Consider the following 26,884-nt stretch of genomic DNA (forward strand, 5'->3'; position numbering starts at 1 on the left):
TGACATAATGTAGAAATTATATCTGTGGCATATTGTGGTTTGTATTGAGGGTTGTGTTTTTTAACAATGTAATCTGTGTTAAAAACTATCGATCCAGTACTACTTTACAAACTGTATCATGATTATTTTCATAGGCTTTTATTGAGCTTACATAAATGACAAAAATGATTTTAACCTTAATCTGTGGTTAGTACTTGGAAAAACAATCGCTAAACAATTAACTGAATAAATACTTCCCCTTGTTTTATACAGGTTGATTTTCTTCCACTTGAGACACATGGGCTTCTGTTAGGGACAGACCCAAAATTTGACCCTCCAAAGTCTCTTTTCCTGGGGAAAGTGATGGGTGAGTCTTTTATACTCTCTGTAAAAATGTTTACAAATTGACAGATCCATAAATGGGAAACAAGGCAAATAACTGGAAGACAACTGTTGTCTTTTAACTGTTGGTGCATTTAGGTCAATCAGAACATGAATGTCTGCAGACTGTTAAATATTCTTTTATTAATACTAGATTTCACTTGTCAGAAGATTGTTATAAATATTGTAATTCTATACTTTATAAAAACATAAGTATGTGTTGCAGTTATGTAGATTAATTGTTATATGATCTGCAAGGAAAATGGTAAAGCCGCGGTGGTACAGCGGTTAGCGTTGTCGCCTCACAGCAAGAGGTTCTCCCGTTTGATTCTCTGCGAGAGCACCTTTTGTGTGGAGTCTGCATGTCCTTCCCACTGTTTAGTGACATTAAAGACATGCAGGTAGGTGCGAGCGTGAATGGGCGTGCCTTCGTTGAAGGTTGGGCGTCGGGCTGGCAACTCGGCACTGTAAAATCCACTGCCAATCATGAGTGGACCGGAGTTCCACTGTGGCGACCCCTAACGGGGAAAAGCCAAAAGACTTTTTATCTGCCAGGAAAATGGTTATTTCAATGTACTGTATGCATATTACCAGCTGGGCTAAGTGCAGTTCTGTCTAAATATGTTTACCAGTGACATAATGTAGAAATTATATTTATAATTTGTTTATGGAGTGTTGCGAAGTATTTTTAGAGTCATTTCTCATTTTTTTTCTGTAAAACAGATGATACCATAGTTTCTTTGTTACTTCAGTCTGGAGGATCACTTTTAACATAAATACCATAAAATAAATTGTGGGCTGAGATAACTATTGACCAAAAAAAGGTAGTATGATTAAGCATTCTAACAGAAGTTGATTGATTGTTACTGCAGTACAGAACAGTGAAGCATTTTGCAAACAGGCATTGTTTATAGACAAGTTCATACAGAAAACCTTTAAAATAGAACTTCGAATCTAGTGTAAGTTGCCATATAGTGAAATGACTCTTATATAGGTGACAAGCCTAAAGCCTGCATGGGTTCACTGCTTAATCTTAAATTCATTTGTTTAGTTAAGTCTATTTTATGCAGTGAGGTCAGACTATGCCATGCCAATGAAACCAGTAAGTAAAAGATGTGCACAGAAAATTTCATCATTGTTAAAAATAAAATAAAATAAATATATGTTAGTTTCAAAGCATAAATTCATGTAAATCAAATGATATGGTTCAATATATCATACATAATTTTATTATTCACTAATAGTACTACAATATAGTAATCCCAGTCAATAGAGCCGCACTGCAGTCATGTCAGTAACACAGTTCATAAATATTGATCATGCCCATAGTAAAGGAGCACATGCAGAATGCCCAGAAGATGCCTGCAACAGTGCTCAACTTAGAAAATTTAACCCAGGTTATCAGGTGTTAGTGTTATTGTGCTCCATGGGAAACAGACTTCTGTGTAAGTGGCAAGGCTCATCTGAGCTGAAGTCCATAAAGAAGAGAACAGAGAATCTCTACTTGAAGTGCTTTTAGAGAAATCTTTATCAAAACTATAAAACTAACATGTAAGAGAATTTGCCTTAAGAAATACAGGATTTCTTTTTTTAGAAATGCCTGGGAGAGCTAAGTGAATAGAAATTTGCACAGTGACAACACCTGGAAAGTAGGTTAGACTGAGTCCTTAAAGATTACTAGAGTCACAAAAACAATCAGCAAGAGAAGAAGTTTAAAAGATGCTCAAACTCTCAGAAGATGTTTTTCATCTTTATAGATGCACATAATTGTTCAGAGGTTTTCATCTTAATACAATCTATTCAATGCATAACACAGACACCCTTTACTGTTTTCCATTGGTATGATTTACACACACTTAGTTTTCTTCCTAAAAGTAATTATCCTATGCTAGACAGCTATTAGTCTTATGTCTGTGTTAATATAATGTATGCCAAGCATTGTATACTTTACAAAGAAGTTTATTCTGTTCTGTTTTGCTTATAAACTGTCAAACTGTGCTAACAACTAAATCAGTGAATAGCTAGGTCACATAATATGGAATCAGGAGGGAACTAGACAGCTGCTCAACCTACAACAAATACAAATACAACTTTGCTATACTTATTGAGATAGTTACACTAAAATAACTAAAGTAAAAGTTATACATTTTAGGATCAGAAAGTGTACAAGATGAAAAGATAATTACAGCAAAAAGAAATAATTCAATAGTTGCACATGATCATTAACTAATGACATATAGAAATACAGATTAATAAAAACCAAACCAAACCTTAGTAACATTTTCCACATATATATATATATATATATATATATATATATATATATATATATGGTTTACTATTACAATGTGTGTGTCGACAACGGAAGGTCGAACTGATAATGTGAACTCACAAAACAATCTAGGAATGGGTTTCAACATGTGTGTGTGTGAGATGTTTGTAGTGTCAGAATAATGAACACCTACCTCAACCCATGTTAATACCGTCCTAGATTGATATTTTGACTTCGACATTCGACATTTACGACCTTCCATTGTCGACTATATATATATATATATATAGATATATATATATATATATATATATATATATATATATATGCGTGTGTGTGTGTGTGTGTGTGTGTGTGTGTGTGTGTGTGTGTGTGTGTCTGTGTGTGTGTGTATGTATGGATTTCTGTCTGACATTCCATCAAAATGTTACAAAGCTGAACCTCTTACCATTGAACACCTAAATGTTTGAAACACAAATTAACAAATATAAAACAAAAAATTATTTTTTTTGCACAGGGGCCAATTCCCCCTGCACCCCCATACCTCTTGTTTATTATATATACTGACTCTGAGATCTCTGTGTAGTGGAAAAAAAGCAATCCCAAACCCTACTGTTTGGTGATCTCAGTCACCTGTGCCACTAGTTGATGAAACAAATATCAGTGAAACGTAGGTAATCCAATACGCACACTCATAAAGATATGTATACATATACATAAACATATACGTACATCTTTATATATATATATATATATATATATATATATATATATATATATATATATGAACAACAAAAGTTTAAAAAATTGAACGGCTAAAAAGCAGAATATTCAGCCACCCAAGATCGGTTTTCTGAGGTCGCAGTACAGTGAAGATCGGAAAACCTGCCCTTTCCTCACTGTAGTGCGATCTCTGAGTTGGTATATATAATTAGCGGGGGGTGTTGCTATTTCGCCATTCATTTTTTCAAACTTTTGTCATTTTAGTAGGGATATATATATATATATATATATATATATATATATATATATATATATATATATATATATATCATATCATTCACTCTAGTACTGTATAAACTGATCAGTTCCTGCTTTACCTTAAACCTCATTCCTCCTAACCACTATTCTGCATTTTTCCCCAAAATTCCATTTACTTCTATGTGATTTTCTCTTTCCCTTTTTTAATGATTCCACCTCCAGTGCTTATGTCCCCTTTACAATATTCAATACTTCAATTGCAGATGGTTTAGACTTTGATTTCCATTTTCTAGTAATTGTTTTTTGAAAGCCAATAGCATTAAACTTAGTATACTATGTCTAGGCAACTCAGATCCTATGTTCCAGTTCAAAAGAATCATTTTCTTAGTTACAGTGATTTGCTCTCCCAACATTTCTGACAAAGTACTCTGTAGGGAATTTTTAAAATCTGCCAACTAATTATATTCCCTTAAAACATGTTCCCAGTTTCCCCTCTCTTTCCTATCACACGTCCAGCATTTCCTGTCTACCTGAGGAAAAATTATCCAAAATCTCCTTGGGGGTATAAAAACACCTATGCAAACACTTCCAAGCAAAAATCCAAAACCTTCTGGACTTTGTTGTGTACTTGGGAGCTGTACAAATGCCGTACCATTATTCCTTTGTAAATTCCCTTTTCAGTCTCTCTACCCAATGTTTTCTAACTTACTCTGACTCTGATTGATTCTAACAGTTATCATGCAATATTTTAAATGTCCTAATAATCATCCCTTTTTAACAGCAGATTCTGTTCTAGACTCAGCTGCAAACCTTACCATAGCTAGTCTTTTAGTTTCCACTCTACTATCCCTTTCTCTATACTGTGCTATCAATCCTTATATGTCGGGTTGTATCTAGCCTGCATTCCAAACTTCGGCTTGGTCTCATCCTACTCTGTTACCTTTCCCAATCCAGTTATTTGCTCCTAATACCTTCGTTCCTTTACTGTTTTTTCCAGTAAAATCCTACCCCCTCTTGCCTATTCTCTGTAGCCCTCATTGCAGTCATCCCCATTGGTAGAATATCCTTTCTCTATTTCCTGTGCTGGCTTGGTTCTTAGAATGCTTTATACTTTATGATTATAGTGTTATATATGGTTTTCATTCTCCTTACGGAACAGCATCTAAGATACTAACATACCTCTCAACTTCTTAGAGTAAGAAATCTGGGCAAAGCCATAAATAGTGGAGGTGCAAGAAAGTTGAGATAATAATAATAATATAATAATAATAATAAGCATGATGCTTCTGAAGGGTATGAAGTCTAAAATTCAAATGCCTATCATTGTTTTCTGATTTCCATTCCCAACGATTTGCCAGAAAAAAAATATGAAGACATGACTAAAAATATGAGGCAAAAATCTGGACAGTTATGAGTATGAATACTACTCTCTCTTAATTTCTCATACTCCCTTATTTCATCATTATCCCTTTCTACATTGATTTATAACCAAGCCAGAGCTACACCTTGTCAGTTAATTGAACTGCTTATGCTTTGGAGAGCATAGTTAGGTTACTTTTCCAACCTTGACTCCTTACCTACTGCACTGCCTCACTGCAGTTGAATCATTAGTGTAGAACTTTTTATCAAAAATATGTTTTGGAGGTTGGCACATGTATTGCATAACAGGTAATGTGGGTATGTATTGTAGTAGATAATAGCTTTAACATTTATAAAACTTAGAGGATGTATTGTACAATATGTACTTTCATTAACATTTGCATTTTTTATTCTTTCAGTTTTTGAACTTTCAAATATATGTATATATCTATATGTCTGTCTATATCTGTGTATATATATCTATATTTATCTATATGTGTGTATATATATATATATATATATATATATATATATATATATATATATATATATGGGTCTACTGTATAAGTTTGAAAATACACTTCTTCGAACTCACACAGTAGACCCTGGGTTACGCGAAAGTGCACTTAATTGAAAGTGCACTTTCGCAAAACCTGCTTCAGCGAATGGGCTACTACTGACTTTAGTGCAGTAGTTACAGACCTTAGGGTTAGGGCACGGGTCATGGTAAGAGGATAGCTAGTAGGGCTATCCCCTTACCATGACCCGCACCCTAACCCTAAGGTCCATGACTACCGCACCACAGTGGAGGACAGGGTATCCTCCACTGTGGTGCGGTAGTCCTGAGACCTTAGGGGTTAGGGCCGGGGGATAGCCCTTAGCTATCCCCTTACCATGACCCGCCTAACCCTAAGGTCCAGACTGCACCACAGTGGAGGACATAGCATGTTTTCCTGCTGTCCTCCACTGTGGTGCGATCCGTTTGTTGAAGCTGAGTTCGCGAAAGTGCACTTTCGAATAAGTGCACTTTCGTGGAACTGAGCGGTCTACTGCTCTTTTTCGAATATGTGGTATTCGATGAAAAGCAGTAGACTCATATATATATATATATATATATATATAGAGAGAGAGAGCGAGAGCGAGAAAGGGGAGCAAATACACACACACACACACACACACACACACACACACTGTTATGGATAGATAGGTACATAGATAGGTAGATAGATAGATAGATAGATAGATAGATAGATAGATAGATAGATAGATAGATACAAAGATACAAAGATAGACAGATACACAGATTATTTTATTTATTGATTGATGTTTTGGAATGCTAAATATGGATTGCTGTATCTGAACATGCTGGAAGGTATTGCAGTATATCCCAGCAAGATATATGCAGCATTTTTAATGCTACTTGATCCACATCATGACCTTCCTCAGAGTAAGTGAAAGTAATGCACCTAAAGAATGGTGATGCACCTAAAAGAAAGTGATGCAGCTAAAACATGGCAGTGTACTAAAGGAAGGTGATGTACATAAAGGAAGATTATGCACCTAAAAGAAGATTAAACATATGCAAGATGGTGATGCACCTAAGATATAGTGATGAAGATAAAGGAAAGTGATGCACCTAAAGGAAGATGGTGCATCTAAAGGAAGGTGGTGCATCTGAAGATAGTGATGCATCTAAAGATAGTGATCCACCTAAAAGAAGATAAAGCAGCTAAAGAATGGCAAGGAGCATAAAGGAAGGAGGTACAACTAAAGCATGGTGGCACACCTAAATGAAGGTGTTACACCTAAAGGAAGATGATACATCTAACATGTGGTAAGGTATTTAAATGAAGTATTGCACCTAAAGAAAGATGATGCATCTAAAGGAATGAGATGCAATTAAAGAGAGATTATACTTCTGTAAGATGGTGATGCACCTAAAGGATGACAGCGCACTAAAAGAAGGTGGTGCAGCTAAACAAAGTTGATGCACTTAAAGGAAGATGATGCATCTGAAAGATGGTGATGCACCTAAAGGCAAATGATACATCTAAAAGATAGCGATGAAGCTAAAGGATGGTAAAGCACCTAAAGATGGTAAAACACCAAAAAGAAAGTGATGCAGCTAAAGGATGGTAGTGTACCTAAAGGGTGGTGATGCACCTAAACAAAGGTGATACATCTAAAGGGTGGTGATGCATTTAAAGGAAGGAGATACAACTAAAGGAAGATGCTACAGCTGAAATATGGTGATACACCTAAGGGATGAGGATGGAGCTAAAGGAAGGTGGTGCACCTAAAGCATGGAAATGAAGCTAAAGGAAAGTGGTGCATCTAATGGAAGATGAGACACCTAAAGGAAATGATGGTGATACACCTGAAAGAAAAAGAAAGTGATAACACCTACATTTTTGTAGTGTCAGTGGCTCAGCAATTAGTACACTTGTCTTTTTCAATGGAAGGTCAGAAGGCTGTGAGTTTTATTCCTACTCTAGGTATCTGAATTAGTTTTCAAGAGACTGACATTGCAGTGCAGCATAAGGTGGATGTTGCACTCCTGAGTGTGCCATCCTTCAGATCTAATACTAAACTAACGCCCCATTTATTTATTTTATTTTTTTTTTATTTTATTTTACATTTGTTAACCGGGGGTGTCTGACTGAGCCGAAAAGGCCCTTTTTCAGCAGAGGAAAGCTCCACAAAGAAAAATTACAGACACATTTAGTTATTTAGACATAATCAGTATACACACAAATTACAAGAGACATGTTTTTACAGTGGTATAAACAAACAGTTACAGTGGAGAGAACAATCAAAAGATATTAATTTTAAAAATAAAGGTAAGTAATAGATTTGTGGTGTACAGCTGAACTTTGGAATGTAGGTAGAATACATACATAGTACACAGGTACAGTACATACATTGTAGATTAGCCAGTGTTTGTGAGTAAGATTGAAAAACTATTATAAATTGCTCTAGATTTAGTATGCATATGTTATCCGCTTTCACTAGCCTGGGGAGCAATCATGGCACTGCCAACTTTGCTTGAGATGTTGCCTGATGAGTTCTTTAAAGGAGGCTTTGGGTGATGTGTTTTGAATGCTAGTAGGGACAGAGTTCCATTTTTTAGCCACCGAACTACTATATAGTGCATCTCCAAAGCTATTGTAGCTGTTGGTGACTTCTAGTAGTAGTTTGCTTGATGATCTAAGAGGCCTTTTGGCTGAGTGATGTTGTACTAGGTTTTTGAGGGCAGGACACTTATTGGGGAGGTAATAGATAGAATGACAGAGGCAGAGCTGATTGTAGGTTAGGAGGTTGGGCAGTTCAAGCCAGTGGAGCTGTCTCAAAGCAGTACAGTGATGAGTTCTATATGAGCAATTTGCAGCAAAACGGGCAATTCTGTTATAGCAAGCTTCCATTTTGCTTAGTTCAGTTTTGTTGAGATTAGTCAGAATGGGAGATGCATAGAGTAGGGTGGATAGAAGTTGGGAGCGAGCAATGGCTGATCTTGTGTTGTTGGTAAGAAATGGTTTGATACGGTAGAGTGACCCCAGTTTGGCATGTACCTTTTTAATAGTTAAGTTCAGATGACTATCAAATTTTAGGTGGGAGTCTATGGTTATTCCCAATAGCTTAGCCTGTGCCACTGGAGCAATTGGAGTAGCATTTGGGGAGAAGATAGTGAATTGACAGTTAGTGTTTTTGTTAGAACTGGTTATAATCAAAATTTGCTTGAGTTGGTGGTAGTTCTCCACTCCTACACAATGTCGACCCAAATGTTCGACACATTTGAGACGACATTGTCACTGAAAACATCGCGTGATAGCCATATAGGAGCTGATGTAAATCAAACTCCTATATGACAAATCATGTTTTTGCAGGGGGGCAAGTCTCCCTGCACCCCCACACCCCCTGCTACTAATATATTCCAACTCTGAGATCACACTACAGTGGGGATATGGATGAATTTCCACTCTCCGCTGTACTGCGATCTCCATACATATAGTTGAACACACTTATGCGAATGCAGTGCATTCGCATAAGTATCTTTGACTATCCCATACACTTTTCATTTTGTGCACGACATTCTGATTTTCGGCAGCATATGTGCTGACAGAATGTCGTTCCCACAAATGATGGTAAACCATATATATCATGTTTGTGTATATATATATATATATATATATATATATATATATATATATATACAGAGAGAGAGAGAGACACACACACACACACACACACACACACACACACACACACACACACACACACACACACACACACACACACACACTATATGGAATACATGCATTTAATTGAATGTTGGCTGTCCGGCGTCCTAAATGTCGAAGGCAGTGACCGAAGTTTCCACAATGTCAAATTTTCACACGCCGAATCCAGGAACATCGAACTTCAGCCAAGCTAATATCCCCCTTCTTGACCCATTGTAGCACTTGTGGTGGTTGAGCGATCAGAAATGTCAAATTCGGTGTTATGTTCGACATTCTGACCATTTGCCTGTTGAGATTCAACATTTCCATTTGGAAAATGTGATGTTTGGCTATGTTCTGTTTGATCATGTGCATGTATTCCATAATATATATATATATATATATATATATATATATATATATATATATATATATATATATATATGTGTGTGTGTGTGTGTGTGTGTGTGTGTGTGTGTGTGTGTGTATAGACATGCAGACATACATATACAGGGACCCTTTCTTCTCATTTTATTATTAGATTTATTATTCTCTTTCTATTGTTATGTTTATTAAAATATTTATTTTAATACTTTATTTCTCTCAGTGTTTACAGAAATTCATATGGGAATTTCTGTTTATAGCAATGTTTATTTGGCTTCTCTGATGATTTAAAAGCCAAAGTTTTGAATGCACCTTTAAGTTCTGACTTGTTTTTGGGCCCTCTGTTACACAGATTCTCAAACAGTGGGATGAGAGAGGCAAATTAATGCATGGGGTATCTGGGATGTTTCATGTACCCAAGTTCTCCCCAAACAAGGTGTCTTCCTTCAAGGGGCAGAATAAGCAAACATCTGAGCCATACAAAAGTCAGGGATCCCAAAGTACTTGGCAGGAGGATAATTCTTGAAAAACAAACAAGAGGGGCTCCTTTCCAAAAAAAAAAATCAACCCCCATCAAAGGAATGACTATGTTGAGTTACAGAGTATCCCTATCCCTCCACCCTTCTTTATCTTCCTCCTTTCCCCAGGCTCTCTTTCAACCCTGCAGCCTGGCTGCAAGTAGTCTCAGATGAATAGTTCTGAGAATAATCTGGAAAGGATACACTTGGCAGTGGATAGAACCTCCCTTCAGGGGAATTCCCCAAACCCATCAGACCAGACAGTGCTGTTTCCCCAGTGCCATCAATACACAGAGGCAAAGGATTTTTACTCAATCTTTTTGATACCAATAAAGGAGCACTCCTGGAAACACATCATAGATTTGTTATTTCTAAACACCTTTGTAAAAGTTCAAAATGGTCACGTTGCAGTCAGTCCTAATGTTGCTTTCAGGCCACTGTTTCTTGGTGACTCAAGATCTCAAGGGCACTTATATATGGTCACTCAAGATCTCAAGGATGTCTTGTCTTCATATTCCTATTGCTCCCACTTTCCAGAAAGTTTTTGAAATTTGCTTCTTCTAGCATGCATTATCATTTTTCTGCATTACCCTTTGGGGTATCTACTGCACCTTGAATATTTACAAAATGTCTGGCCCCAGTGGTTGCCTACTGCAGAACCCTAGGTATCCACATGTTTCCTTATTTAGATGACTTGCTGATTTGTGCGGGTTCTGTATCCAGGTGCTTGGAGTCCTTAGACAAGGTTGCAGCCCTCCTTTTCTCATCTGAGCTTCAATTTAAACCTTCAAAAGTCATTCCTCATACTCTTTCAATGAATTGTTTTCCTAGGGTGTTTGATAGGCACAGTAAAAATTATGGTTTTCCTGCCAGAAGACAAAGTTCTGATGTATCAGGACATTTACTCAGATGTCTCTCTTCTAAATGTGGCCTCAGTAAGAGAGTTGCTCAAAAGTCTAGGCCTTGTGGCATTAGTAATCCTTACTATACCACTAGCCAGACTACACATGCGAAAGATCCACTGGTACTTGAAGAATTGTTTGACCCAGAATCTTCATCCTTGGATTTTCAGGTACCATTAATGGGATTTGCGAAATAGGAACTACAGTTGTGGAGGGATTAACTGTCTCTGAATCCAGGACTGAATAAACTAGCTTCACCATATAGATCTTTAAAAAGGGCTCCATCCATCAATTATACAAGCCCAGTCATTTTTGGATCAAGGGGGTAGTTTTAGGGAAGAACTTAACAGACTGGAATGCAGGATGATTATTAATTATAGGAAACTTTTCCCAAGGAGAATGAACTTGAATGGTAATTTAACTTTATAGATAAATGTTATATACTTTTATAAAGTTTGTGTGACATAAATTGATTTGTACACTAATAAATGAAATTTAATAAAAAATAAATAGAATAATACATTTTAAGTAGGATGTTATAAAAAGGTTTATTAATGGTTATTTGAATGTTAATTGGTTAATTGATTTTATAATTGATGGAAGGGGCACTTTTGTGTATAAATTGGATCAGTTTGTATTAATGAATTATTCCTGAGAAGGCGACAAGGTGAGGTACCAGAATAAAGTTAAAATACAGATCTATGTCGCGAAGCTAGTTTATTCAGTGCTTTTTTCTTATTCAGTTTTGTTTAGTGTTTACAATCTGAATCCAGGGCTACCTTTTTCTCTTCAGACCCCAGTCCAATCTGTCCAGACAAACTCTTCAGATTTTACATGGGAAGCAGTGCCCATGGGAGTTGAAGTACAAGGCTTGTGGGATCCTCAGGACATGCCAAAGCACATAAACATAAAAGAGATGTCAGCAGTGATTTATGTCTTAATAGTTCATTGCCACTTTTGAGTCCTAGGTTCGCTTCTAGTAGTTACAAACAATACTACCATGATGTGGTACCTGAACATGCAAGGGGGTACAAGATCATACCATCCTTTGCTGGTTGGCAGTAATGGCCTGGAAGCTGATTCTGCAGCATTCTCTCACTCTTTAGGCTTCATACATTCTGTCAGTGCAAAACACAGTGGCAAACAGACTAAGCAGATCCTGGACAGACCCTCAGACGTTGAAGCTCCATGTAGAAGTCTTCCAGGACTTGATCCAGATGTGGGAAACACCTCCAGTAGATCTGTTTGCCTCCTTTCAAAACAGACAACTGAAAATAATTCTGTTGAAGGCATCCTTACAGCAACACTTGGAACTCAGATAATGTATCATTCCCCTGGTCAGGAATATTCCTGTATGCATTTCTTCCCTCTCCAATGATTTCCTAGGTAATTTTAAGATTCAAAAAGATTAATCAGACATTGTGGTAACCACTTTTTGGCCCAGGCAAAGTTGGTTCTGCCTTTTAATTGAACTGGATCTGCTCAAACAGTTTCAGGTATAAATGGTACTCCCCACCTTAGAGCAATTGCAGCTGACAGTCTGGATGATTTTATTTTGATACATTTCAGGTACTTGTTCCTTGAGAATGTTCAGCAGGTATTTAAGGAGACAAGAAAATCTGCATCTAGAAAATCTTACTTGGAATAGGTTTTCTAGGTGGTGCCTAGCTGATAACAGAGGTCCCAAAATGGTTTCAACCCTTCTGTGTTTGAAATATTTGTGTGAGTTATTTAGACATAGTTTGTCATATGCTTCTATCAAAGTGCATCTTGTGACCATCTCAGCTTGTTTGTCCATGGATCCTCCTCTTTTGTCTCTTTTTGTGGGCAAACAGTTTATGAAAGTAGTGTTGCACAAAGGACCCCTCAAAACCAAATCCCTTCTTCCTGGGAGCTCAACTTTGTTCTTGAAAAAATTGAACTTGCCTCCTTTTGAACCTGCCTGTATGGTTCATTACTTGAAAGACTGTTTTGCTCATTGCTTTAACATCTGCAAGGTGAGTCTCTGAGCGGCAGTTTCTTATGGTAGGCTAGCCCAGTCTGATTTTTCACAAAGACAGGGTTGTGTTACACACTAATCCATCATTCACTCCTAAAGTTGTTTCTGAATTTACCTTGAATCAGGACATCAATCTATCATTCTATTCTGAAACAAAAAACAAATGAGAAGAGATTCTACATTCCTTGGATGTGCACAGGCAGCTCAGATACTACCTTGACAGCACAAAGCCCTTTAAGAATGCTGAACAGCTTTGTTTCCTATACAGGGGACTAAGAAATGTCAACCCATTTCTAAGCAAATTATTGCATGATGGTTGTCCTCTGCTATTGTTTTTTATTACTCCCACCATGGCAGATTTCTTCCAGGCAAGGTTAAGGCTCACTCGACTAGGGCCTTTACTTTTTTATGGCATATTTGAAAAAGGTGGACTCTAGAAACATTCTGGAGGTACCAACATGGTCATGTGTTCATACCTTTACAAAGTACTAAAAAACTGATTCCTTTTCAAGGTCCAGAACATACTTTGCTAGGGATGGCCTCAAGGGGCTCTTGTATCCTTATCCTTCCACCTCTCAGGTAGGGTAAGCTTTAGAAATCTACCCAAAATGCCACAGAGGCAGTGGGTATAATGAGCATAGAACAGCTGTGTAAGTACTGCTTACCTGTAACAGTAGCTGTTTGAATTTCTTATTGCTTCAGTGGCAGCACCCACCTGACCTCCCATAGACTGTGCATAGCTGAGGTGGGTTTCAACCTCTTTGATTCAATTGTTGTAGGATTTGGTTTTTAAATGGTATTGCAGTATTCTGCGAATTTACTCTAGATTTTTCTGACTTCTGGTACTTTCCTCTACTTCTTTGTGGAAGCAAAAAAAGCTAAACACTCAGCTTCCTGTGACATCTGAACACTTCCCTCTCAGGATATGCTTAGCCAATCAGCTGCCACAGAAAGTGGGAAGGAGGGGAGTCTGAGCTTTTGAAAGGTTGCCAGTATTGGATTATCTTGTTAGATAATCCAAAATGCCACTGAAGCAGTGAGGAATTTGAACATCTACTGTTGCAGGTAAGAAGGACTTAGGCAACTGTACTTTCTCTGTTTTACTCTTTGGACTTTCATCAGCACCAAGAGAATTCACAAAATGTCTTGCTCCAGTCATTGCCTATTGCAGGCTTCAAGGCATTCACATCTTTCCATATATGGATGACTTTCTTATCTTTACAGACTCTTTTTACAGTTGTCGACAGTGTTAAAGAATTATTCAAAATCTCCTACTCAGTCTCGGGTTCGAAGTCAACCTTTGGAAATTTCGCTTACCTTCTCACAGAATTTTACTGCTGGAATATCCATTGAATTCTGGGGTCTATATCACATACTCGAAAGATAAAAAGAGCGAACGCTGTTTTATTGAACACTAAAAACCTAAACCACTAAATATCGAAGACACGGAATAGAGATTTTTTTCCCAGGGAAAAAAATCACTGCTCTGCAAAAAAAAACCAAAAAAACAAATCCAAGCACAAAATAAAGTGGGGGCTTCAACCCCCGATGTGGGGGCTGTGCCTCCCACACCCCACTACTTAAATATACCAACTCCGAGATCGCACCACAGTGAAGCAAATGGCAAAGTCCCGAAAACGGACCAGTGATTTTTTTCCCATGGGAGAAAAAAACGCTGTTCCGTGTCTTCGATAGTTAGTGCTTTCGGTTTTTACTGTTTGATAAAAGACCGTTCACTCTTTTTATATTTTGTGATATAGACCTGAATTCTGTCCTGGAGAGATCCTTTCTTCCTCCAGACAAAGTAGAGATGTTCCAGCAGTTCTTCATGAGTTTCTCCAATTACACCCATGCATTTGCAAGTGCATTTCTCAACATTTTGGGATACCTGACTTCTATGATTCATAGGTTCATAGGTAGGTACTAGGCTATTAGCCCTAGGGCCTATACAAGCTTAGCCAAAAAGGTACCCTGGCTTTCGCCACCCAAGAAAATTATTTTCCTGTGCCCCTGTCAAGCAGAACCACAGAAGTGATCCCCAGGGTGAATTTCCTATTACCCATCCAATCATCATGATTTTTCTTGAAGAGTGCTAATGAGGAGCTCTGTTTGACATAGGTAGTCTGTTCCAGAGTATGGGAAGTCTCTGGGACAGGAATCTATCCCTCCAGCATGTTCTGTTTATTGTGGTGACAAGGTTTAGGTCCCTAGAGCGTGTAGCTTGGAGGGATTGGGATTTCTTTAAGTGGAGCATGTCCAACAGCTCTGGGTTTGACATAGCTTTGTATGTTAGGCAGAGATCACCTCTGAGTAGGCGATATGCGATGGAGTAAAGCTGGAGTTTTTTGAGACGGTCTGCGTAAGGCATCTGTTTGAGGCCAGTAATCCTCTTTGTGATGTATTTTTGCAGCCTTTCCAGTTGTTGTAGATGTCTTGTGAGGTACATACCAAAAGGGGCGTTGTACTCTATAATGGGTCTAATGAGTGATGAGTAGAGGGGAACAATGACCTCTTTTTTTCTGGATGAGAAACCTTTTGTGATGAGGTGTGCCACGTAGAAGGATTTCCTGACCACTGTGGCGATGTGATTATCAAAGAAGAGACTACTGTCCACCTGTGTCCCAAGGTCTTTTATCACACTTTCGGTGTTAAGTAGACTACAGCCTATGTGGTAGTTCATGAGTACAGAATTTTTACCAAAGGGGCTGACAATGCACTTTTTTGGCATTGAACTTGAGACCATGGCTTTGACACCAGGCATCTGTCTCAGTGAGGCCCTTTTGTAGGATGTCCACATCGTTAGGAGTTTCGATTATGGCTCCTAGTTTGCAGTCATCTGTGAATTTAGTTAGCCAAAGACCTTCTGTGTTAGCCTGTACTTCAGAGATGTAGATACCAAACAGGAGAGGACCCAGGACTGAACCCTGTGGTACTCCACTTGTCACTGGTCTGAAGTCTGATTTGGAGTCTGCTACTTTCACAGTGTGGGTTCTGTCAGTAAGCCAGTTGGCAACCCATCTTGTGACATAGGGATTTATACCTAGTTTAGTGAGTTTATCTATAATTCCAGAGTGGGGGATGGTGTTGAAAGCCTGGTGAGATCTAGATAGGCTGTGTGAACCACCTTACCCTCATCTATGGCTTTGGTGACTACTTCAAAGAATTCTATCAGGTTTAGAAGACATGATATACCTTTTACAAACCCAAACTGTGTGGGGTCCAGAGTTTGGAGATCTCCAATGTCTTTGTTTATGAGTTCCATGATGATACATTCCATGGCCTTGTAGACCAGGCTCATCAGGCTAATGGGGCGGTAGTTCCCGGGGTCTCTTGTAGCCCCCCCTTTGTGGAGTGTGTGTGCCATTCAGTGGGCACAAAGCCTGAGGTGAGGCTATGATTGAACATGGTACTTAGGTGGATTGACAGTTCATTCTGTAGTTCATTAGAATGCAGCCTGGGATGTTGTCAGGTCCCATGGATGCTGCGTTCTTGGCTTTGGAGAGAGATTTTTACCTGTGCAGCCGTGATTACAGGAACGTTGCATTCTTCCGGTATAGAGATGGGCCCTTTAGGGGGTGAGAAGGGTGTAAAGTTAGCACTGAACCTATCTGCCAGGATCTTGGCAATATCAGTTGGTTCTGTATATTTAGTGTCATTGTGCTGTAACTCAGAGCAGATCTGAGTGTTGCCATTGAGATTCTTGACATGGCTATAGAATGCTTTGTGGTTGTCTTTAGAATCAGTGGCGATTTTGTTTTCATAGCTAGCTTTGGAGGATTTTATGAGGGATCGATTCTCATGCTTCCTCTTTCCAAATTCCACATGAGAAGAATACAATGATATCTCAGTCTGGATTCAGCAACTACATCATTTGTCTTTTCAAATTCCAATTCTGGGATTTGAAAAGAAGGTATATACTTTGGTATATAGACCAAAACTCTGGCAATCTAGGTTTTCCACTCTCCCTTTCAACCCCCACTAAGTCTACAACTACAGATGCTTCAGATTTGGTATGGGGTATGGTTTCTAAAGGGATAAAAGTACAAATTCTGTGTAATCCTTCAAACAGACAGAAGCACATAAATTTCAGAGAGGTTTTGACTGTGATCAGTGCTTTCAGTGCTTTGAAATCCTTAAGTCAGCTTTGGTGTCCATGACCTCTGCAAGTGTAAACAGACAGTACGACGGTGACGTGGTACACAAACAAGGGGTAGTCAAATCCTACCCCCTTTACAGACTATGATAGCTTGGGAGATAGTAACTCAGGTCATTTGAGTCTGCAGACTTCATACATTCCATATGAGCAAAACCTGATATAAGATAAGCTGAGTATGTCCAGGACAGATCCACACAAATGGAAACTTCATCCTAGGGTCTTTTAAAAAATGATCCAGCGGTGGGGAGCCTCTAAAGTAGATTAGCCTCCTTTCAGAACAAATAACTAGTGAAATGTTGCTCTAAGGCTCCTTGCAAACAGGCCTAGAAGACAGAGGCATTCTCACCCCACCCTTAATCACTGATATCCAGGGTTATACTGTGGATCCTGTAGGATTTCTTAAAATTGTGGTGGTGACTCCCATTTGAGCCAGGCAACAGTGATTCTCCTTTCTTTTCAGTCTGTCCAAGGGCAATTACCTCAAGCTTCCCTACACACTGGATTTTCTCACACAAGACAGGGGTTGTTTGGTATACCCTGACCTGAAAAATCTTCAACTAACCACCTAGATGGTAGTTGAATACCTTTTAGGCACCTGTTTTACAAGAACATGCAGCACGTACTAAAGGAGGTAAAAAAACTGCTACTGGGAGATTATTTATGTGAAGTAGAAAAGATTTTCTAGTTGGTACCCCCTTCAGGCCTGGCTGACTCTTGTTCTGGGTTATTTGTGTGATACCCTCCTCTGGCCTTTCTTATTCCTCTATCTAGGTGTATTTTTGGCCATGTCTACTTGTTTGCCCTTTGACTCTCCTTACTAACTAACTCAAATCTGAACTTTTTGGGCACAAGCTGTCTTTATATGAAACTGTGCTCAAGCTACTGGTAATTGGAGTGCATGAAAGGTACCCTTTAGTTGTGAAAGCTGGATGGATCTCAGGGGTAAGACTCATTTTGCTCAGGCTACTGTAACAATGATCAACTAGGATATCTACTGTTATAGCAAGTTTACTTATACAGTTCCACCTTTTCACACCTACAACCAGTATGTGGGTTTTGGATATCTATCATCGGTCGCATCTTCCCTTACTCTGCTATTTTCTGTTGCTGTTTTCCCATGTTACCAGTTCTGTTTTACCTTCCTTTATGCAATTCTATGTTTTTCATCACTTCCTCTGCTCATTCTACATTTACCTACTTATTGCATCCATTTTTATTTTTGTTCTGATGCTTATTGTGATGCCCACCACTGTTGCCAATAATTGATGGGCACCACTATGTGCCATCCCCATGCTGGGACAGTAATCAAGGAGCCTGAATCTTTACTGCTGACACTGAAGAGGGATGTGCACTTGGAATACAAATGTATACACTCAGTTCTTCCAGATGCAGACGTCTCTGCATCTTATACAATTTCCCTTAAGATCACACAGGGAAAACACTCAGTTCTGGGTCTAGATGTCTTTTATCTCCTTTCAGGTCCCAATAAGACTCCCCACTGGTACAGCTGTAGGGTTAGGTCCTCAGCCAAGTTTCCAAGCCTCCAGCATCCTCTCTGTAAACCCAGTGCTTCATGTCCCTGCCCCAAGTAGCTGACACACACGCACACACAAACTTAGAGAGATTTGATTTGCACATAAACACACGTACACACACACACACACACACACACACCTGGGAAAGGCTGGCACAAGTCTACTAGCTATGCCCCTTCAGCACGTGCTAAGGTAGTTACCACTGTCACCAGACACTTCACAATTAACAAAGGGTGTCCACTTATACTGTGCAATATTAATACTAATACAAATTGTAGTACTTCACCAAGAAGGCTAGGCCGTCTGGAGTGGCCCACGCACAGTGTCGCCAAATAAATATAAGTACTCTCAAAGGTTAATATTTCTAAAAAGGACCAGCCGCAATGAAAAGTTTAAATGTATTTAATAATAAATAATAAAAGAACAAGAAAATATCAAATATATATCCACAGTTCAAATCACAGAAAATATTGAAAACAGCAATGATGGACAGACTCATACAAATAAAGAAAAACAATCTCTAAACAAAGCTTCACTATATTCCTGACTGAATCTTAGAAAATTTACTGTTCCCTAATAACTTACTTGGGCAAGGCAAGGTGAAATATGTGAGCGGTCTTTCTAGTCAGGCTCCCAGACAGAATACTCTATTCTCTGAGATTACTCCATGTAAAATATAATATCCAAGATGACTTGCAGAATGCCCTCGTCTAGTCACCTGACTGTAGGTTCCCACAATATCTCCTTTTGAAGTTTGAGAACGGACTTTAGCAGAATGCACATTTAGAGCTTTTATGGCAATGTCTAGGAGCCGGAAACATTTATAACACTTCTCCCCTTCTGTACAAAAGCTAACAGAACAGATAATGGCTGCTCCAAGACCTACCATCTCTGGGCCTACTTAGCACTGTGGCATGCCATTCAGTGATTTAACAGGTGATTTAGATTTCCCTTATTTTTCTTAAAATAAGCCAGCTGGTTAACCACTGCTGTGCCAGTGTCCACTATTGTAACATATACATTTAATTTTAATACATGTACATTTCTCTTCATTTCAGCAGGGTGCACTGTTGATGCATTCAACACAATTAACACAAGCAAAGCTCAGAAATACATTTTCCGCACAAGTATCTGTACAGATCAGTTTGATATACTAATGCCATACAATTATTTACAGAATTCCAGCTAGCTCTATGCTGGTGTAAGTCATGCATCCACTGCCCTAATTCTGTCTGGCATGGCTGGTAGTACCTGCTATCATCTCATCCCCCCCCCAAAGTCTCATTCTAGTTTTTCAAGTGACCCTTGAGAAAGGTAGCTTGAGAGAAATAAGCCTATCTGGGAATATGTTACCCCATTCCCTGTCTTGAGATGCCATCTGTCTTTGCATTGCTGACCCCATTACAGTGTTGCACTTGGGATTTTGCTGGCTGGCTCCCTGTAGCCATAGATCCCAATCAAACTCCAACTACTGTAAATACTCAGCAGAAGGGCCTCTCTGTCATGATAAGGTTTCACTATATTAATATGGTACAATTTGTGCCCCTGCCTCCTGCCTAGCAGTTCTATCATACCATGTAGTTAACATAACTGACCTTCCTTACTACCTTGAAGGGTCCTCCAAGCTTATTGTATCTGACAGGAATGAGCACCATCACCTGCTGTCCCACAGCATACTCTCTGTCTCGAGCATTCCTGTCATACCAGACCATTTTCTGCCGTCGGGCTCCTGCCAGTTTCTCCTGGGCCAAGCCCATGAGCTCCCTAAGTCTTGCCTTGAGGTTCAGGACATATGCCACAACAGACTCCTTGTGGGATTCACACTCACCCCCCACTCATCATAAATCAAATCTAGAGGTCCCCTCACCCTATGCCCATACAGCAACTCAAAGGATGAGCCACCTTTGGTTTCCTGGGGTACCTCTCTGTAAGCAAACAACAGATGGGGCAAATATTTGTCCCACTCTCTCTTAAACTGGTTTGCAAATGCCTGTAGCATGGTCTTTAGTGTAGAGTTTAACCTCTCCACAAGACCATTAGTCTGAAGGTGGTAGGAGTGCTCTTTAGGTGCTTCACCCCACAGACAAGCCAGCAGGTCTGACATGAAATTAGGACCTCTGTCAGTCAGTATTTCTCCTGGGAAACCTACCCTTCTGAAAATCTCTCTCAAAGCATTTTCCACTTTCTCTGCCTCAGTGGAGGACAGAGCCACCACCTCCGGGTATGTGGTAGCATAATATATCACCACTAGGATATACTTCTTCCCTGTGGAACTTTCAGTGCTCTGAGGCCACACAATATCCATAGCTACCCTCTGAAATGGCTACTCTATCACCAGCAAAGGCATCAAAGGAGCTTTAACCTTGTCTCCTGCCTTGCCTATATTTTGGCACTGCCCAAAGGTCCTGCAGTACCCTGTTACATCCCTGAAAATCCCAGGCCAATAAAAGTTCTGCATAATATGTCTCTTGGTATGCTTTATGCCCATATGACCTGCAAAGGAAATGTCATGGGCTATGGCTAGAAGTGCCAGATGGTAGGCTCTGGGCACTACAAACTCCTCCATTACTTCACATTCTAGCCCTCCCTCAGGGGTCCACTCTCTATACAGCAACTCTTTGTTCAAGTATACAAAATCCCCTTTTCCATCAGAATCAGGTGCCTCCCTAGCTACCTCCCTCACACCTCTTAGTGTAGGGTCTGAGAGCTGAGCCTGTCTCAACTCTGTCTTTGTAATTCTTCCCAGCTCCTCTTCCACAGGAAGTCTGGTATCCTCTGACAGTGGTGACTCATTGTCAGCCTGCGTACTGCTACTTACCTCTGCCCTTGCAGTCACTCTGTCCAAGGGAACATCATTACCCACAAGCAGCTGTGGCGCATCTTCAGTCTCACTGTTCCCTCCCTGAAGTAACCACATCACCATTCATGGCTTCAGGTGCACAATCTGTCTGGGTCTCCTGCAGGCTACCAGACCAATATGCCTGTCTCCAAGACTGACTGCACATCACTGCATGCACACTAGGTACTGCATTATCAAAATCATTCCATTATCAAGACATCTGCAGGGATATCCCCAAACACACCTACTTGCTTGCTTCCTCCCCCTCCCCCCTCCCAGTGAAGGTGAACCCTGGCCAAAGACATCTGGAATGGAATCCCTCCTAAAGCTCTGACTGGAGTGGACTGCCCAAGCAAGTACTGCTCCTCCTTAACCATTGCAGGCTTCATAATGGTTATATCAGAGGCTATTTATCTCTTGGCAGTAGCCTGTTTTCCATCTGCCAAGATCAGATATAAACTCTGCTGGTAGTTTAGTACCTCTGTTGTCTTCAGACAACATACCACTGGCATTCTGTTATTTCCACTTGCTGGCTCCCCCACCTTTTGTTTCCCACCTTGCCTCTGTGGACATCTATATGCTACATGGCCCCACGAGTTACATTTAAAAGATTTAACCTTTGATCCTGGCTGTGTACCTGAACTAGTGGCTTCTTCTGTTACTAGCAGACTCTGTTGGGGCAGTTTCGACTGCCCACCATGGGTTCCCTTATATCAGTGTGCAGCACTGGGTATCCCTTTCCTGTGCAGTGATACCCTGCTTGCTAGGTATAGGTCTCCCTTTTTCCCCAAGTCATGTGCAGAGTTGCATTCCCTGTCTGCCAACCAAATTCTCATGTCCTCAGGCAAAGTGCTAAGGGCTTGTTCCCTCACCAAAAGGTCTGCCAGCTTTTCAAAAGTGGTGGCCTGACACCCACTCACCCACCTATGAAAATAACTGCTTAGTTCTGCAATATAACCACATACAATTTTATCTGCCTTGGGTCTATGCTCACGGAACTTTTTTATGTAAGATTCATGTGTTAACTTAAAACATTGTAATAAACACTGCTTAACTTGATCATAATCTAAACAATCAGTATCAGACAATTTAGAAACAACAGTTACAGCTTTACCATGGAGTAAGGGGGTGATTAACTGTACCCAGAGCCTTCATCAACATTATACTGTTTGCATACTCTTTCAAATAGATGAATAAAACTATCAAAATTATCACCTTCTTGGTACTGAGGAAGAACTTTACTGACCTTTATTGCTTCTAAGGTATGGTTACTCCATTCCCCATTACCTCCATGACCCTGGCAAAGAGTCAGCATTTCCTTTTCATGTTGCCACTGCCTCTCATTTCCTTCAGCTTCCAAACACTGCAGTCTCTGCTGATTCTATTTTGACCTCCAAATGCTGCAGTCTCTCTGCTGATTCCAGTTCCAAACATTTGGTCTCCATTTCAAGTATCTTTAACTCTAGATGGATTTTTACGTCCTCTGAGGAAACGTTGAACTGTCCTGTTTCTGGGAGCTGTACATCCCCAGTGCCAGTGTGGTTGTTTTCCTGGTTGCCACTCTGTGATGCAGCTGTGATTAAGGCTGCAATCATTTCCCCTTTAGTCACGTTGGCATGCCCTAGTCCTTTAGCTTGGCATATCTCAGCTAACTGGTTTCTTGTCAGCTTTCCATAATCCTCTGTGACATCTTTGATTGCTCTCCCTGACTAACTAACCCTAACAAAAAGTAAATAAATAAAACTATTGTGATATGAAACTCTGAATGTCTACCATGTGGCTGCTGAGAAGACACCTTTCTTTCCTGACATTGGCTACATGAATTCAATATCCCCACCACTGCTCTACAGTATGCGAGCATGTGATGATCCCACGACTGGCACCAATAAAGATGTGATGCCCACTACTGCTACCAGTATGTGATGGGCCAGTAATCAAGGAGCCTGAATGCTAACCACTGACACTGGAGAGGGACATTCACTTGGAATACAAATGGATACACTCAGTATTTCCAGATGCTGACATCTCTGTGTCAAGTTCAATTTCCCTTAAGAGCACACAGAAAACACACTCGCCCTGGGGGCTGGTTGTCTTTTTATCTGTATCCTTCCAGGTCCCCAGTAAGACTAAAAGTGTAAAAAGTATGCTGAGAATAAAAATAGATCGGTACAGTAACAAGTGACTACTAAGAAAAACAAAAAAGTACAGAAGCTAACACAGCTGAAGGGAAAACAATAAACTTTAATGCACACAAAAGAGGGTAAGTGCTTTCACGGTGTGCTCTCACCGCTTCATCAGACTGTTCTAAACTACTAACAAATGCAGTTAAATACCATAAGTTAATTAGTCAATTAAAGCAGTGATAAAAGCATCAATTATCTAAGAGAAAAATGTCACAAGAAAGCAGGCAAATTAAACATATAAAAAAGATAAAAAATATATATAAAAAATATGTATAAAAAACAATCCTATACTCAGTGTTTGAGAGGTCTAGCTTTTAAAAAGGCTTAAGAGAGACAACTTCATTAAGACCTGGTATTTTATCAGCATTAAGAGACAGAATCCATTTTTGCTCTGCAGATTCTGTGCAATTACTAAGATCTCCCCCACTTAAACTCTCAGGAATAATCAATAGCACAAGGAATTTAAAATTATGTTCCTGTCCATGGCACATAATATGCTTAGCAAGGGCATTGGTGTCTCTCTTGTTTCTAATGTCTCTCTGATGTTCCAGCACCCTGTCTTTGAGTTGTCTGTTACTCATGCCTACATAAAAAGCATGGCAGAAAGTGCAGTAACTAAAATAAACAATGTTCTTAGTTCTGCAATCAGCATAAAAGTTTGTGTCTATTTTAAAGTGTATGTGACATTTTTCTCTTAGATAATTGATGCTTTTATCACTGCTTTAATTGACTAATTAACTTATGGTATTTAACTGCATTTGTTACTAGTTTAGAACAGTCTGATGAAGTGGTGAGAGCACACCTTGAAAGCGCTTACTCTCTTTTGTGTGCATTAAAGTTTATTGTTTTACCTTCAGCTGTGTTAGCTTCAGTACTTTTTTGTTTTTCTTAGTAGTCCCCAGTAAGACTCCCCACTGGTACAGCTATAAGGTCAGGTCCTGAGCTGAGTGTCTAAGCCAAGTCCTCCAGTGCCGTCTCTGTAAACCCAGTGCTTCTTGTCCCTGCCTCAAGTAGCTGACACAGACAAACTTTGAGAGATATGATTTGCAAATACACACACACACACACACACACACACACACACACACACACACACACACACACACACACACACACACACACACACACACACACACACACACACACACACACACACACACACACACACACACACACACACACACACACACTCACACATGGGAAAGGCTGGCACAGGTCTACTAGCATGTCCCCTTCTGCGCAGACTATAAGGTAGTTACCACTGCCACCAGATACTTCACAATCAGCTACTCTAAAGCCCTTAACAAAAGATGTCCAATTATATTGTGCAATATTAATGCTAATGCAAATGGTAGTAATTCACAAAGATGACTAGGCCTTCTAGAGTGGCTTACACAGTATCTCCAGATAAATATAAATACTCTCAAAGGTTAATACTTTCTAAAAAGGAACAGCCACAATGAAAAGTTTAAATATATTTAATAATAAATAATAAAAGTACAAGAAAATACTAAATATATATCCACAGTAAACCACAGAGTTCAAAATACGGAAAATATTGAAAACAGCAGTGATGGACAGACTCATACAAATAAAAATCTCTAAACAAAGCTTCACTATATGCCTGACTGAATCTAAGAGAATTTACTGTTCCCTAATAACTTACTTGGGCAAAGCAAGATGGAATACGTGAGCAGTCTTTCTAGTCAGGCTCCTAAACAGAATACTCTATCCTCTGAGATTACTCCCTGCAAAATGTCATATCCAAGATGACTTGCAGAATGACTTCATCTGGTCACCTGACTGTAGGTTCCTACAATATCTCCTTTTGACGTTTGAGACAGGACATTAGCAGACTGCTACAATGCACATTTAGAGCTTTTATGGCAATGCCTAGGAGCCAGAAACATTTACTACACTTCCTCCTTTCTTTACAAAAGCTAACAGGTAATGGTTGCTCCAAAACCTTCCTTCTCCAGGCCTACTCAGCACTGTGGGGTGCCATTCAGTGCTTTAACAGCTCATTTACATGTCCCTTATTTTTCTTAAAATAAGCCAGCTGGGTAACCATTGCTGTGCCACTGTTCTCTATTAAAACATATACATTTAATTCAGATACCATAATACATGTACATTTCTTTTCATTTCAGCAGGATGCACTGTTGATGCATTCAACACAATTAACACAAGAAAAGCTCATGAATGCATTTTCAGTATAAGCATCTGTACAGATCAGTTTTATATACTAATGACATACAATTATTTACAAAATTCCAGCTAGCTGTGCCAGCACAAGTCATGCATCCACTGCCCTACTTCTCCCTGGTATGGCTGGCAGTACCACCTATCATCACACTTATCTCTTCCTTTTCCTCTTGCAGTAGAATATTCATAGATGTATAGGTTCATAGGAGGTTGCATGCCTAGTGGCCATAGAGTCCTTACACGCCTAGCCATGTTGATCCTGAGTTGCCTCAATTCTCCTTAGTTAGATGGATGTAATTCACATTGTGAGTCTATGATAAACACCGACTACCCCTGTCCATGGGTGCCACCCCAGGGGTGAATTTGCCATCTCCCAACCATTTGTCCAAGTTGTGCTTGAATAGGGTCAGTGAGGAGCTCTGCTTCACATGAATTGTAAATTTATTCCAGAGTAGCAGCAATCTTTGAGAGATATCTTTGTCTCTCCACCATGCTGTGTTAATGTCACAGGCTAGATTAAGATCCCTAGCATGAGTGAGTGGCTCTTATGCTGTTTGACTTGCAGATGAGCAGCATATACATCAGGGTATGGTCAGAGACTGCTCTGTAGGTCAGGCACAAGTTGCCTCTCAGCAGCCTATATGATACAGAGTACAGTGATAACGCTTTCAGTCTGTCAACATAAATCATGGTTTGGAGGCCCTGTATTTTGTTGGTGAGAAACCTCTGTGGTCTTTCCAGCTGCATGTGTTTGGTGAGGTATATGCAGAAGGGAGCATTGTACTCTATTAATGATCTGATGAGGGTCGAGTACAGTGAAGTTATAATATCCTTGTGTCTAGATGTTGAAGGTTGCTTATGTCCTTGTTGATAAGTTCCATGATGATTCTTTCCATGGCCTTACAGATAAAGGTGGTTGAACTTATGGGTGTGTAGTCCACTTTGTGCAAGGCAATTAATGTTGCTGTTCTCAA

The 26,884-nt window shown here is 39.6% G+C and overlaps 1 protein-coding gene across 1 annotated transcript in view; it reads left to right on the forward strand.

Annotated features, from left to right (window-relative positions):
- CNTNAP1 (contactin associated protein 1) overlaps positions 1–26,884 on the forward strand; it is a 941,217-nt gene that overhangs the window by 820,059 nt on the left and 94,274 nt on the right. The window contains exon 21 of the mRNA XM_044054679.1: positions 253–346. Coding sequence (XP_043910614.1) covers positions 253–346 — 94 coding nt within the window. The remainder of the gene's footprint in view (positions 1–252; positions 347–26,884) is intronic.

Source organism: Protopterus annectens, chromosome 13.part0, assembly GCF_019279795.1.
Source record: "Protopterus annectens isolate FY-2018-M chromosome 13.part0, PAN1.0, whole genome shotgun sequence".
Lineage (NCBI taxonomy): Eukaryota > Metazoa > Chordata > Ceratodontiformes > Protopteridae > Protopterus > Protopterus annectens.